The following is a 15,082-nucleotide window of genomic DNA, read 5'->3' as shown; positions in this document are numbered from 1 at the left end:
TAAATAAATAGCACATTTAAAGTACTTTTTTGTTGCTCTCTCAGAGAGGGTTTGTTCGATTAAATATGACTTATGGCACATTTATCTACGATAACTGTCGTATCGTTTTTGGCGTAAGCTGGAACCTTTTTTGCAAAGGAAACACTTTTTAAGCACAATTAGAGTACTATGGACGATTGACTTTCTTCGAACACTCGATTTCTACTGTGAATAGCCAAAAAGTGGCGCGGAACCCTGTTCGGAGGAACTATCGCTTCGCTCAGTATCAAATAAAGCCACTGCGATTCCTCATATCGATTGTTCGGTATCCGTTCACTCATGGTAAGGTTTAAATGTGAGCCAGGGCTAAACGGGCTATATCTCTACCATCCAACGAATCTACACCCGTATTCTAATTTGGTTAAAATTTCAATATGTCATTTCGGTCTGATTAGATTTTTTTCGCGCTATTGTTTGCTCGACTTCAGCTGCTGGGCTGGTAGCGTCCCCTTGCGCCCAAACAGCAAAGCATAGCGATGTGCATGTTTTATAGGGGTGCATTCATCCATGACGCGAAACAGAGTCCTTTTAAATAAGAGAATACGGTGTCTCCTCTCGACCACTAAATGCGGCCAACCTTGGCTCATTAGTGCGCACAAACGTTTGTCGATCGCGTATGCTGATCCTTGCGGTTCGACGAATTTGAAGCAGCGGCAACCCGGTCGCCTCGTCCGTCGGCGCCGACGCGTGTTACCGGGGGTTGTGCGCGCGTCGTTCAAAAGATGAACGCCAAGCTTAATTGTTGCTATGAGTGATGGGTTGCTATTTATCATGTCTGAGTTGAGCTGATGTAGTAATAGCCGTATCGGTTCCCGCTGACCACTGAGTTGACCAACTTTCAGGAGAACCCTCACCCTTTCTGTAGGAGGCGGCGCCGTCCGGCAGGCCCGGCCTCCATGCCAAGACGCCCTCTGGGGCCGCTTGGTTAGCTTTAGCGGCGCCGGGGGCGATCAGAACTACATCGTGGCACTGCTGTTTACGTCTTGATGGCCGAATTTCAGTGTTATTCAGGCGCCAACAACAACTAGCAGCAGACTCTCCGCCGAACGAGACGGCACGACGCACCATCCTGATCGTCAGTTTCATTCACTCGTCGATAAATCAAATGTAACTAATTTGCAAGTGGCCTCAGAAGAGCCAGTAGGGATACCATGTGTCCGTGAACTGTTCGGGGAAGATAGTGATTTAGACAGCGTTTCCATTAATCGGAAAAGAGCAAAGTCTTGGAAAGCTGCGTCACTCACCGGCGTGTGAAGATGTGGCTAGGAGTCTTCGTATTCGCCATACTCGTAGGTGGATGGAGATCATATGGCGAAGAAATCAAAGCTGGTAAGCAACTGGCCAACTAATATTGTTACAATTGATTAGATTGCGCTACCTATCATCTCCAGTTATGCAATGATATAATACGGTACACCAAATAGCCGCGTATTGACCGCTTAACCCCAAGAGAACTGATCATTTTTCATAAGCTTCTTACATCGGGATAGGCATCGTCTATAGCTGGTTACAAATTGATCTCGGCGCCAAACAGGCACTATCTTCTATTCTGTGGTTCCAATGCATTCGGTCGAGAAAGCTCGAAAAAAATAAATGTCTTCTCGCATCTCCTTTAGTAACCCGCTACCGGAAAGGGCCAGGGTTTGGTAAAAAAAGTTGCTTTTATACTCAATCACTGGACTTTGCCTGAGTCACATGAACGGCCGTACCCCCTTCTCGGCCAATAACTCTCTTGTGTTGCGACAGTGCTTTCGGTTTCAGTGTTCGAGTAATTTTTTTCCAATTAAATTGAAGTCATTTAAAACGCATCTCTCGCTAACAACACGAACCACAATCTATGGTGATCTTATTTGCTGCTTGTGAATGAATCCTCACAATTCCAAGGTATTGTTCGAAGGGTACTGACGTAAAAGAGGGCGCCAGCAGTAACGTACTGTAAACTGTGAATATGCATCAAGAACATTTACTTAGTAGATTGTTTATATCATAACGGTATGCCAATGGCAACTTCGCTAAGATTCGTTCGGTGATAGAATTTCCGCACTTTTTATCTATGTACCACCGGCATGTTGTTCTATTAGAGTCGGAGAACGATGCAGACGGGCTGTTTCATTGCCGATGATACTTTGCTTGCAGTGGTCCTACCCGACAGTCAAATCGAGGTGGATGGGCAGGATATTCGCGCTTTCATATTTAACAACACTAACAAATACAACATCACTTTCGGCGAGGTGGGCCATTTCCTCTCCTTCATAGCGACGAATATCATGGACGTTAGTGAGCTAAAGGAAAGGCAAGTAAGTCAAGATCAAGGCCGTTCATGGCCGTACACACGACAAATTCTGCAAAAGGCAAAGATGAACATCTCGACCTATTTCATTGCTGCAGGGTAAATCCGGAGTCGGAGAATAGCATCAACCTAAACCTGCTTGTGACCGCTCTGGATTGCGAAGACACATACAGTGCTATCGACGTGCAGATGAAGAAATTTCCCACTGCAATGCTTCTTGCTTTCAATAGACCCTTTTGTCCCAGGTGAGTAAGTTAGGCCATAGAGAAACGGCACGATTTCTAATATAGAAGTAGAGCGTGTCGTGACAATTTCAAAATACAGCACGTCATTGTGACGATCCGAAATTTCTGTTTGTACGCATTGGGTTAACCGATCCGGCGCCGCAAAATTTTTTCAAAGCTTATTGCGCGTGTTCTATGCCAGGATACCGATAAAAGTTCAGCATCAACTTTTTTAGCGAACAGTTTTTTTTAAGTACTTGCACAAATTCCCACTAATGCCCTTTTCGTGTTATTACTGCAGATTCGATGCAGATGACCAGGAAATAGCAACCAAAAAACCTTTTGCTATCAGCATTCCCGTAACTGAGGGGCCGACTGATGTCTTACCAATTCTTGCGGACTTCCGAGCGATGCATCCACTCAGCCGGTGGAGTGAAATCACCATTATAGTTCCGTACTCATACAGTAAGCACCGTATTTATGGCTCGTTATAGTACTACAGATCTTTAATTATACATCTTATCAGTAAATTTTCTAAAATATACAAATATAGAAGATTCTATGGTATACTGGATATGCGCTTTACGAGATTGTAAATAGCTAATAGGTGTAAGTAACAGTATGTATTTTGCATTTTTACGCCTGTAGAAAGATGCTGTTTCATCTGCTAAAACTTTTATCCACCATGCAGTAGCTTCACGAGCAACTACATAGACAATATACCTTTTGGCTAAACGATCTTCTCTTCTGAACTGCAATACGTAGCTCACACATAATTCCTATAAGTCTAAAATGTATATATTAGGGGACAAATGGTTTTGACTGTAAATGACGAAAACACAGACGTTTCAATTAGCTAACGCTCGGTAGAAATGCCTCACTTGGATGACTTGGGGTCCGTGGCGGCCTTACCGAGGAACCCTATCATAGTGAATAGTCTCGACATACAACCTCGATATTATGCTAACGGGCATCTTTTACATTGCTTCTACAATGACCCGCCACACACAAGCTGCGCATAGCCAATATATGTTAGGATAAATTTCCTAAGTAATTCAGTTATATGTCAATAGTCTTGAGTGGTTCATTTAAATTGCATCTATCTCGACTGTGGAATATGTCGGCCTAAGCTAAACCCCCAATTGGAATTCTGTGCCAAATTATAAACACGAAAAAAGCTAAAAGTCGGCCTTAGTTATGTTTCCAATTTGTAACTCGAGATAAAGCCTCTTCTACCAATTTATTGAAGAGACGCCTAACTTTCATAAAAGCTGAGGCTATAGGTGATAAAATCGACACCTTGTACAAACAACAAATGTTTATCATATGAGTTGTTGTAATGTATCCTCGATTTGAGATTTCAAAGGCTTTGATTAGAGATTTTTACTACGTTTTGAAATAACATGTACTTTTAGCTGATCAATCCAAAATGATATGTTGGCTTACAAGGAAGATTCTCAAACATAATCAAGGCCCTTGTTGTAGGTTTGCAAAGAGCACATAAAACTAAAAATTAACAACAGGCATATTGTGGCGGAGCTCTTTCTTCAAAGACGTTTTATCTAACAGCTAGAACACCCACCTGGTGACCTAGCGCGGCACACTTCGTCTACATTTTACTCAACGCGGGTTTAAGAATTGGGTGGATTCGGCGTTTCCGGAGCTGCCCCAGTGGGCGGCATGTGACCTGTAAGCGAATGCCTCTTGTCCTTTCCTACGAACGAACCATATCAAGCGACTATTATTTTGATCGTATGAACGTAAAACTTATTCTAGCGATGGATATTAATGTATGCCCTTCTGTGCTCCACGAAACGCCAATCACAATTTGCGCACAACAACTTCTAACAAATGCCCTATTGTTTCATTAGTAAACATTGTTATTTCTGATTTGCTGCAGGACATCATATAGACATACATGTGAATCAATATAATATTAATGGTAATAAAGAAACATCTTACAAAATCTTTCAATGGGAGACCGTAATTAAACGATAAGCAAAACATACGTGCTACATTGTAGATTAAGAACCAAATGTTGAATTCTATTCTTTTAATAAAATTACATCACAGGTTACACCTCAGGACATGGAATACTATGCTGATATTCTTCCAATAGAAGAGCAAGGAACTGAAGCTTATACGTATGCAGACGAATGGAAGATCACTTTAAAAGTTTCCCATGCTTTGTTGATTAAGCCGTGGCACATAGGATATCAGTAGCGTGAAAGCGTGTATCTCATTATTAACAAGTACGCCAAACACGAAAGTCCGGATAACTCGCCCAAGAGTCAAAGCAGAAAGGCTAGATATATACATTAACAATACGGCGGTATGAATGAGGTTTTGAAAAACAACAATCGCTGAGGTATCTGCCTTAAATGTTTAACAGCTGGGAAGTATAACGTCATTTGTCAATGATGCATTCAACATATTAGCTGGAGAATATCTGGAGCAGATCATGCGCGCCGTGGAAGGTGTCCGCAGCAATGATCAGGTCAATTCGGCGGCATCAATCGCCCTTTGGAAATACTGCCCTCCATCGGCACGCTCTGTCGGAAAGTGTGGATTAAACTCTGCGTCCATGAGGGGTGCGTAACTTTTTGCAAGGAACTTTAGTCTGCTGTTGCAAAACAAAGAGTAACGGAATGAATGAGACAAAGCTTATTTGGTGTTGTTTCTATTTAGTTTCTAAAACTAGTATTCAACTATCCGGCTATAATACTTTACTATCTTTACTACACTCCGTTAATCGAGCTTTGATGCAATTCCAGTTCCCAGTCAGGTAGGCCTCTAAGGCCTCAGAAAGCAAAACTACTTCTAAATAAGCTGTGGCAGATGGGACCATCTGCAGCAGCGGTACATAGGTAAAATAGAGGAAATATATTAACAATGGTGATAGAATAATGGTATATGTTGTGCTAGTGAATAGTCTGTTGTTGTGCGAAAAATCAACGCTAACAAGCATCATTCAGCTCAAGAACAGCGCATTAGTCCTTCACATCGAGTGAAACAGCTGAAGCTGAGGGGAATTTCCTTTATTTAAGCCTTCGCATGGTTACACATGAAGTAGAATTTTCATCAATAAAGACTCATGGAAGCGACGTCGTACAACAGGTTGTACTTCGGTCATTTAAGTCAGTGAAATTAAACATATCTACAAGTTCCCAAAATGTTTCGATCTTATATTCTGACCTTCGATCGGCTCGTCTTTCTCTAAACAGCCGCTGAAGGAACTGCTCGTTTTCGGTATATGATATTCCTTCATAAACCTGTGCACCATCCTCAAATGCTCTCATGGCTGTGCCTAACAAGCGTGCAGCTGTTACGTGCACTCGGTATGCGACAACATGCAGTGTAATTTACTTGAAATAGCACAAACCCAGAATTCCTCAAGCTCACGGTGACCGTTGTTGCTTACTCTCGTATGTTGCTGATACGGTCACTGAAAAGAGTTTTTGGTAAAAAAAATGTGATAACAGTACTTGGACGCTTAACCTAGGACATTATCTGTTCCAGTTTGTTACACAGATGTTTGACTTTAGTGCTGCCCCCAGATTATTCAGCTCGCTTACGTGCGTTTTCTTATCATTTTCATTGAAATTGAACTGCGTTAGCTTGTTGTGTTGAATTTTCTCTTCAAAGTAATAACAATTGTCCTGGGGTAAGTTTTTTAACCTAACCACAGTTAAACGTAATGTGTAACGTGACCATCACAGTAATTGAGAGATCTCGATAGTACCCTGTTGTTGTTGTTTAGTAATCTGGCGATCTCAGCGATTGCTTCCAATTAACTTTAGAGGCCCAGGATTTGATGACACAGACTTGAATCATTTTCGGTGGCTAATTTTAAAAGGGGTCAGTGTATGCTTTCATCAAGCAGTTTTAACAGCCAGCAAGCCAGCTAACCAGTAGCGTATTTTCTTAATGACGTCTTAAAACTAGCCGCTATATGGAGCGCATTGGCATGGGCACCCGGAGTGATCCAGGTTCGAATCCGGGCATATACACACTTTGTTTCTTGATGGCTGGGAGCCAGCTAGCCAGCCGTCAGTGTTTGGGTATGGCTAACGGCGATGCCGGACGAAAACATTGAAACATAGGGAATTGGAGCTTGTTTGCCACCAGCTATTGTCCATAGGGTTCTATTAAGCCATTCGTTTTTAAACTGTTTCATGGCACATGATAACGATTTGCTTCATGCTTTACGAACAGGAATTCTGGATGCGTATCGTGCAAACCCGAAAAAGAAGGATAATAGGGAGTTTATCGTAATTGGCGATGAAGAATTAGCGTTGGATTTCTTTGAACAGAGCGTCGACTACGGGATGTTTAGTGTCTTTCGTGAATTCTTCATTATTCTCACCACGCCTTACTCCAATGTCGTCAAAGATTTCTTGTTTGACAAAGTTACGAGCGACGCCAATGTCGCGATCGCATCGACCGATGTTAAGGATGAGGATTGTCCTGTAAGTCTTCAACAATAGATTGTTTTGTCTATCATCGGTAGTTCTATTGGCAGAATCTGCGTACCCTTAATGAAACAATTCGTGTACAATACATTTTGCAGTGATTGATGAAATATGTCAGTTGGTTATTGGTTGGCGTACTAACGATCGATGGGATAGAAGACGGGCCGTATTTTGCTGATGTATACGCTGCTCGACGTTCTCGTGACGGTCCGATAAACGTCATACCTGTATAAACATACTTGCCCCTATCGAGCATTTTCAGATTTGCGGTTAGTCGTATAATTGAATAGCTATAGAAAAGATAATCTTCACAAGAGATGTCGTAGCAGAACGTTACAAACGAAAAAACAGAAGAATAGTATTATGTAGCTGAGGAGGGTTATGCAGGCCATGTGCCCTATTCGGGGACTGGTTACTAACGTTAGGGATCATTTTAACGCGTCGAACCTTCAGTGTCGAGCCATTTAAGGTTAGGTATGATCTGTGATTTAAATATCGTTATACCGCCATCCACAATGGAGTCAAAGATTGGTTGTCATAGGGTTGTATTCAATGTCGTCCATTGTAGAGATACGTTTAGCTGCTGCTGCTGAGAGGGATTAACTTTAGAAAATGTAAACATGGCCTGCTAAATACTGATTTTGTCCATTGCAGGTAACGGACAATTGCCACATTGAGCTGCCTATGAACGCTTACATTAATGCTGTGAAGAATAATCCTGATCTTTTTGGTCGGAACGTTGATAAATTTAATCATAAATATACCGTGAAAAAAGCTATTCTGGTAAGATATTTTGAGTATTTATTTCTCGTTTATCCACATGTTAGAGCTCATCGGTTCTCAACGTACCAACAAACTCAACGGGGTGTAACATATTATTAGCAGTAGGTAAGCAGTATCTCTTAAAACTGCTTCTGTCTATTATCAAAAAAAGCACACCCAGTAAAAGACTCTATGAATATGTCCACTATTATTCTCCGTGCGTTGACCCACCTACCGTTTCATGGCATACGGTACTTGCTTAATATCGTCATGGTCTTCCGTTAGATTACAGCAAAATGAGGAAAAGTATTACTTCTATACATGGGATATTTCTATTTAGATTTCACCAACATAAAGGCTGAAGCTGGAAGTCATCGAGCCGACGGCATCGGCTAAAAAGTCAGTGACTATAGCCCCCCTTGAAAACGCTGCCTGGAAGCCCCTATGTTTGATCTATAGATGTGCTATGTAGCTTAAATTTCAATATTTTCAGAACTTGATCATCTTCTCGGACAGACGAAGCTGTTCTCCTATAGCTCAAAAAATAACGATAATCGATTACTCTTTCTACTTGCGTATTTGTATAGAAAGAATTGCGTGGATCTGGTCAATGTGGCTTCTGTGCGAAATATACTATACGAACCCTGACTGTGAAGGCTGGTCGAAAAACGTTTGACCCAGTGGCCGTTTGGGACTATTTCAATGGACTTCAAATGATTGACGGAGCGACCCGGGTCAACTATCAGCTATTTCCACGATTTCTTGGAGATATGGGTGGAGTGAACCTTCGAATCGGCGTTATTAACGTGCGTTCTCCTGTCCACAATCGTTTTTGCTAGCTAGGCTCTCAGTCGGCTTTCCATTAAATAAAGAAAATGTTTCTTTGAAGTGCATGATAGCTCTAAAGATATAGACACATTTTCATGATTTATAGGTACGTATATCTAGGAAGTCATCAGGCCATGAGGATACATAGCACATTGCTTTAAATATTATGTTGTTGTATTCAGATGGGTCGAAGTATGCGTCACATACTGAAATCTTTATTATTTACAACCAATACGCACCGTTAGAAGAACGTTAAACGGTAACGACAATGAAAACCCCCCCCCTACCCAAAATTCGCATTTTCGTTATTAGTTGTTTTTGACGATGTTCCAAACTCGCTCCTCCAACACGTTGTGTTTTGTAACTTCTTTTTAAGCATAACTTCAATTCGATCAGCGCGGTAATTAATCAACTGCTGAGATTACAGGATTCAGTTAGCGTTTATTTCATTCTACTGGATGATTACAGTCCATTTTAGATTAAATAAAAACCGCTAAATTTACGCGACCTTCCTAGGAGCCTCCTATGACAGAAGTAACTTCTCGGGAAGGACGGGTGGTCAACGTTAACGGAACCCTCGTCGAGCTCTTGAAAGAGCTTGCGAGAAAGCTCAACTTCACGTAAGTAAGACTAATATTCATTCGAAATAGGTCCCGGGTGCACTCACTACATGAAGCTTTTTAACCTTTTTTTGTTTCAAACAACCATATTAATCAAAGGTTAGCAAGGATTTACGAGCGAATCACGTGGTTTCTTTCCAGTGACTCCATTGTTTAATATAGCCTCAGCTAGAACTAATCGAATCCCTATTAGACCCGATAGATGTGGGATCCTCCCTAGGTGACTTGCAAACACGTATGACAGCTTAGACTGATCCATAAAATTGTCATTTTTATACATTAGAATTATGTATTTAATGAATAGATCGTTTGAAGTAATGATTTAAACAACTCTAAATAAGGTAGAACAAATGCTTTATAGATACACGTTCATCATGCCTCCGGAGCCTGTACCAGGCTTGAAACAGAGCGATGGCCGATGGTCGGGTTTGATTGGTCTGCTGGTTCGTCAAGAGATCGATTTAGCCCTTTATGATTTCACGCCAACGCCGGATCGTCAACAGGCTGTTAATTTTACCGTCGCCTTCGACGAGTCGCCGTACAAGTTTCTTGTTCCCAAACCGCAGCCCAACTACAAATATCTATTCCTCGACCCATTCACTTGGGATGTACGTATGGCTGATCTCGCCCCCAAACAATAAATAAATAGCTATCATAAGTAACACTTCAAGATCACGATGGCATCTAGTCAATCAAAATAAATATAGCGCTTACTTGGCCTAGGGTTACATACATATGCTCGTACCTGCTCTCTGCGTGCCCTTAATCTAACAGTCAGTATCATTTTGCAACGGCTAATCGTACGTTGTCTAGAGTGTCAGGCTAGTTTTCTTGATCCATCATCAGCCTCTTCGCTGGGAATAATGGCAGCTAAGTTAAGTTGTCTAGCGATACATCGCTCTCGGTTCGAGCTTTTACATCGGCGAGATTTTCGTATCTACAAAACGATCATACATTAACGCTTGTATAGGTTGATAAAATGAATAATCAGTGCATATAATTCGTACTCGTTCGTTGAAGTTACGAACGAACTACTGAAGTTAGCGTTTTCTTCAGACCTGGTTGGCCGTGCTGGGAACTGTGTTAATCATCGGTCCTATCTTATGGTGTGTTCATATTAACTCCAAGTTCTATGACTACTACGACATGCGCGACGGCAAAGGTCTCTTCAAGTTAGCCAACTGCGAATGGTACTGCTTTGGAGCCATTATACAACAAGGTACTTGCTATTTAGCAATTTGAATAGCATCATCTGCCCCTGCTTCGCGATGGGTTCGTTCTCACTGGTCTTGCTGTTGCAGGCGGCATTCATCTTCCTGACGCTATCTCTGGCCGTATACTCGTTGGGTTCTGGTGGCTGTTTGTAATTGTTACCCTAACTACTTACTCCGGCAATCTCGTCGCTGATCTAACTTTCCCCAAGATTCGAAATCCGTACGATACCGTTAGCTCGCTACTGAATTCGGACATCACGTGGGGCGCTTTCAAGGGTCACGCAGTTATCGAGATCCTCAAGGTACGTTTGTTTTTTCATAGTAAACAGCTTTCATTTGATCGCAAAGTACTAACACAAACCTTCGATAGCTTATATACATATCAATCTGGCTCTAACATACGGATTTAGTATATTGTGATTACAGGATATATAAAAAGCACATCGCATGGACCCAAAAGGAATATCGGTATGCTTTTTGAGTCAAAGGCTTAGCAAGCCCGTACTTCGTGTTAGTATCTTCTGTTATCTACTGCTAGTCAATAAACATTTTTTTTTTTCTACAAATAAACTGGGATCACATTGGGCTAAAGATGCGGCTCTTTTATAACTACGTTTGTATGGAACCGTTACAGCTCCAGCAACAAGGGCTATTAACCCAACTGTCTGCTAAATTAGCCCATATTGAGACGGCGCATGAAAGTTGGGCACTGAAAGAAGTTGCTGATGGTAAGATGGCTTTAATAGGATCCGAAGTGACTCTGTTTCATTACATTGGCAAGCAGTTTATAGCTACAAACTTATGCCAGTACGCAGTAGCCAAAAAAGAGATTATCCGACAAGTTAAAGTTCTCGCGGTCCGTCCGGGATTTCCATTCCTCGCTCGTTTCAATACCTTGTGAGTTGAACTTTATATATAACCGATTTTTAGAATAACTTTTCGAATACTACTCCACAATTAACGATATTACTGTTTTTAACATGTATCAATCTCCCCAATGAGTCGTTCTTTCGGATGTTTTGCAGATTAACTCGGATAGTTGAGACAGGCCTAATAATCCGTTGGAAGAAGAAATATTGGCCCAAAGAGAACGAGTGCACGGTCGATTCGAAACCTCAAGCCGGGGATATTCGACGAATTACAATTGCCCATATGGAGGGTTCGTTCTGGATATTGGGTGTCGGTTTTCTCGTTTCATTTACACTACTAGCCCTCGAGATATTTCGAAAGAGACGCGAACTTCGAGACCCCAACGGAGGTACGGCACGGTCCTGCTTCATATTTCGAACAATTTCTTTTCGAGTATTGTAAATATGAGAAAAAGGCACACGATCTTTTGTTTTACAATCATTTCTATGAAACAACGCTTTGCATTTAGATAAACACGCGGGCTTCGCTCTGCGCCTGTAGATTTCATTGTACCTGTGTACAGGTGAAAGGCTTTATTGTTTGATAGAAAGCTAGTTTCGAACAGCGGCCAGCTCTTTTCTAATAACCTTTTTCCGTAACGTTGTTTAAACACAGTATGACCACACTTATTCACGTAGCATTATTTTCGTAGAAGTTTTGTTTATTTAATAACAAGTGGTGGCAATGGCCTCGATATGTATAAACAGCGATATGACATTATTTTCAAACGTGGATTGCAAGCAAAAGCTTAATCTACAACCAACCAGACTGAGATCGCAGCCTAAGGCGAAAAGGTAAACTTTCTTTCCAGGGGAACAATATTTGCCCTATCGGCTTCATCTTCCGATACGGCACGCTGACCGGGGCAAAAGTTCCCTACTCCGAGGATCGGATAAATGGGTTTTTCAGGATTTATAGTAATTAACATAAGTAGATAGATCGGTGATGGAAAAGTAACACCCGAAAAAGAGCTTCTAATGATTTCACCTATCTATCCACGGGTTCTTTCTGAATTCACAGGGAGATCCCAGCGTATCGGCCCCAGAGATTTCAAGGACAATTTGTTCAGAAAGACGAATTACTCAGACAAAGATCATTACAATACCGATTATGGCGCACAAGTTGGAGGCGCTGGTCCTGGCGCAGGAAAAGGTGGTCAATCGGGTTACGGTTTCGAACCCTCAAACACGCCCTTCCGAGGTTATTCTGGATTTCCGAACAGAACCGATCTCATTCCCTACAATTATCCAGCCAGAAGATACTAATTCCCCATAGTCAAAACTACAATCAACAATGTCCTAAAAAAGGATCAGTTCGACAGACGTCGTCCGTGCAAAAGATAGTGTCGAATGAAGTTTCCTTTGTTCTTCTCCACTTTGACAGTATTTACTTGTTCTCTGGCTTTGGAATGACTCAGGTTGTAGACGGACCAAGACGAATTGTTGGTTCTAATAATGTGTCCCTGAATCACTAAAAGAAAGTACAAAAAAAAAACTTTGCTAGCATACGTTTCGAAATGCTGCACCTTATAAAAGTTGTTATTTTGTTTGTAATTACAACGCAGTTGTTTTTAGTATCGTGTAAATTAAAGTTGTAGCATTGTTGGAAATTTGTAAACGTTGACAATTTCATTTAACTTTATACTGTAATGCCATGCATAGCTGTGTACATCTATAAGTATAGACATATTGACCTATGGCTCATTCAAAAAAAAAAAAAGTAAACATTGGCTAGCTCTATTTTATTTTGCTGTGGTGTTTTAAGTTTGGTTGGACAAAAATGATCCCTTGCCCAGTGGCCTTTTATACGAAGTTGTCGATAATTTATAAAATACAAATGAAACTGTGACATGAAGAACAACGGCTGACGTAACTTGATGTAGCGGAATCGAAGAAGTTGATAGGGAAACTAGGATGGGAGAGCTGCGATTAAACTAGAATTAGTTTTGGTGTGAATAAAAATTCTATAAAATCCGTTGTGTTTTTCCTTAGCGGCTTTTATGCCGGAACTGCAATGAAAGAAATGTATACTCAGCCTGTGATAATGGCCTAACTGTAACACGGCAGCATAAACCAGTGTAAGGACAGTGTGCACGCAATATGGATCATGGATCAGGATAACAGGGCAACCTGTAGGTTATAGCGGTGACCGATCAGGTCTCTACCTAGACTTCGTTAAGGTTCAATCCCTAACATGAAGCTAAGCAGTAATGAATCGGACTCCGCGTACAAAGTGTGCAGATTGACATTGAGGAGACTGAATTCGATTCGTTTGAGCTCAGCGATATTTTCAGGCAAGGAAAACATAAAAATGAGGGAACGTGATGCTTAAAACAGGGATGACTGTTCCGAGACAATTACACACAATTTATAATTTCAAATAGAACCAGAATAAATTCTCTATTCTAATCGCACCTAGACACGGAAATATCTTTGAAAGACATTGTTTCCCTGCACCGATAAAAAAAAATAGCCTTGGCAAATATCACTGAGCTTCGATCACGGTTTCAACCCAGAGCCTATACCGACTACGAATCTTTTATTCGAACATGCCCCTCCATGTTTTAAACGCTTCCCTAAGGGTCACAATCAACTCTAGGTAAATCAGGTACAAGGTTTGGACCGCGGGGCTGTCGTAATCCTTGGTAAAGGACATTCTTGGACAGCGGCGTGCCATTTTGCTGAAAGGCGTGTAATTCACCATTCTATATAGCAGCCACCTATTTTCCATCCATAGAGTTTTTTGGGAATGGACAAGTTTTTTTTTTAAATACAGGTGTGGTGGCATGGTGTTTCCTTAAGTGAATAGGGCGTTTGGAACGTGGATACTGGTTTAGCTTTATCCATAATGGGGACGTTTTCAGGATCCTTCAATTGATCTTTGCATCCATTTTCTCGTTGCTAAAGAATCAACGACTGTTTGCTGGTTTGTAATGAAGAAAACTCGGGAACAAATGACATGGACTAAGTTGCTTGGCTTTATCGTCCTTAGAAGGCTTTTGTCCACGATAGATTTGTGCCTGAGGCTTTCATGAACATGCTGAATCATTGCATTTCTTGTTCAACGGTGCTTCCACACCCTTCCCTCGCTAATAAGCAAAAGACACAATTGATTAGAGAGATGGCTTTGATCAATGTCAGATGAGAAAAAAATTCGGAGCATTGCATCCCACAAGATGTACCTAATTCCGAAGATGTTTCAAAAGCTTCCCGAACTAAAGAGTTCCTGCGAGTGTCATGGACGTGCTCCCGTTCAAGCTCCGTGCGCTCTTCTGTTAAGCAATACTGTTCAAATGACTATAACGAAATAATAATTAGTAAAATACCGTACATCGTGTCAAGAAAACAGACCCACTTCCGCTCGTCTCCGAAACTGTTAATGAGTCAGGCTACGCTGACGAAACCCAAAGCTGTTCTTCTAATGAATACAATATGGGTCGTATCTCGACATCGGCACCTTTACACTAACGACTTTCTTACACTAGAAAAAATTGCACAAAATGTAGCTTTGACGATAGACTTCACTGTATCTGCTCTAAGCAGGTATAAGAATTATCACTACATTAGATATCCATGGACCACGAAAACAACGAACTACGTAGGCGAAATCGGTTCGGCTTCAGCTATAAACGTAGATCAAATTAGACGATTTTCAAATCCATGCATAAAAGCCCGCGCTGTACTTTCCTGGCCACCAATCGCAAATGCGAGTTCGACAGCGTCCA

General features: G+C 41.4%; 1 protein-coding gene across 1 annotated transcript; it reads left to right on the top strand.

Annotated features, from left to right (window-relative positions):
- Positions 1 to 1,071: 1,071 nt before the first annotated feature.
- Positions 1,072 to 13,329, top strand: LOC147753980 (ionotropic receptor 93a-like). Its single transcript, XM_086968420.1, has 15 exons — positions 1,072 to 1,368; positions 2,176 to 2,332; positions 2,428 to 2,574; positions 2,855 to 3,018; positions 4,992 to 5,144; positions 6,769 to 7,022; positions 7,680 to 7,808; positions 8,375 to 8,593; positions 9,132 to 9,235; positions 9,597 to 9,843; positions 10,292 to 10,454; positions 10,537 to 10,751; positions 11,084 to 11,346; positions 11,475 to 11,707; positions 12,379 to 13,329. Exons 1-15 carry the CDS (start codon positions 1,296 to 1,298, stop codon positions 12,621 to 12,623), a joined length of 2,766 nt encoding a protein of 921 aa, XP_086824546.1. The 5' UTR covers positions 1,072 to 1,295; the 3' UTR covers positions 12,624 to 13,329.
- Positions 13,330 to 15,082: the final 1,753 nt, after the last annotated feature.

Source organism: Varroa jacobsoni, unplaced genomic scaffold, assembly GCF_002532875.2.
Source record: "Varroa jacobsoni isolate VJ856 unplaced genomic scaffold, vjacob_1.0 scaffold_45, whole genome shotgun sequence".
Classification (NCBI taxonomy): domain Eukaryota; kingdom Metazoa; phylum Arthropoda; class Arachnida; order Mesostigmata; family Varroidae; genus Varroa; species Varroa jacobsoni.
The sequence above is the reverse complement of the archived record's forward strand: the minus strand, read 5'-3'. Positions and strand labels throughout refer to the sequence as shown.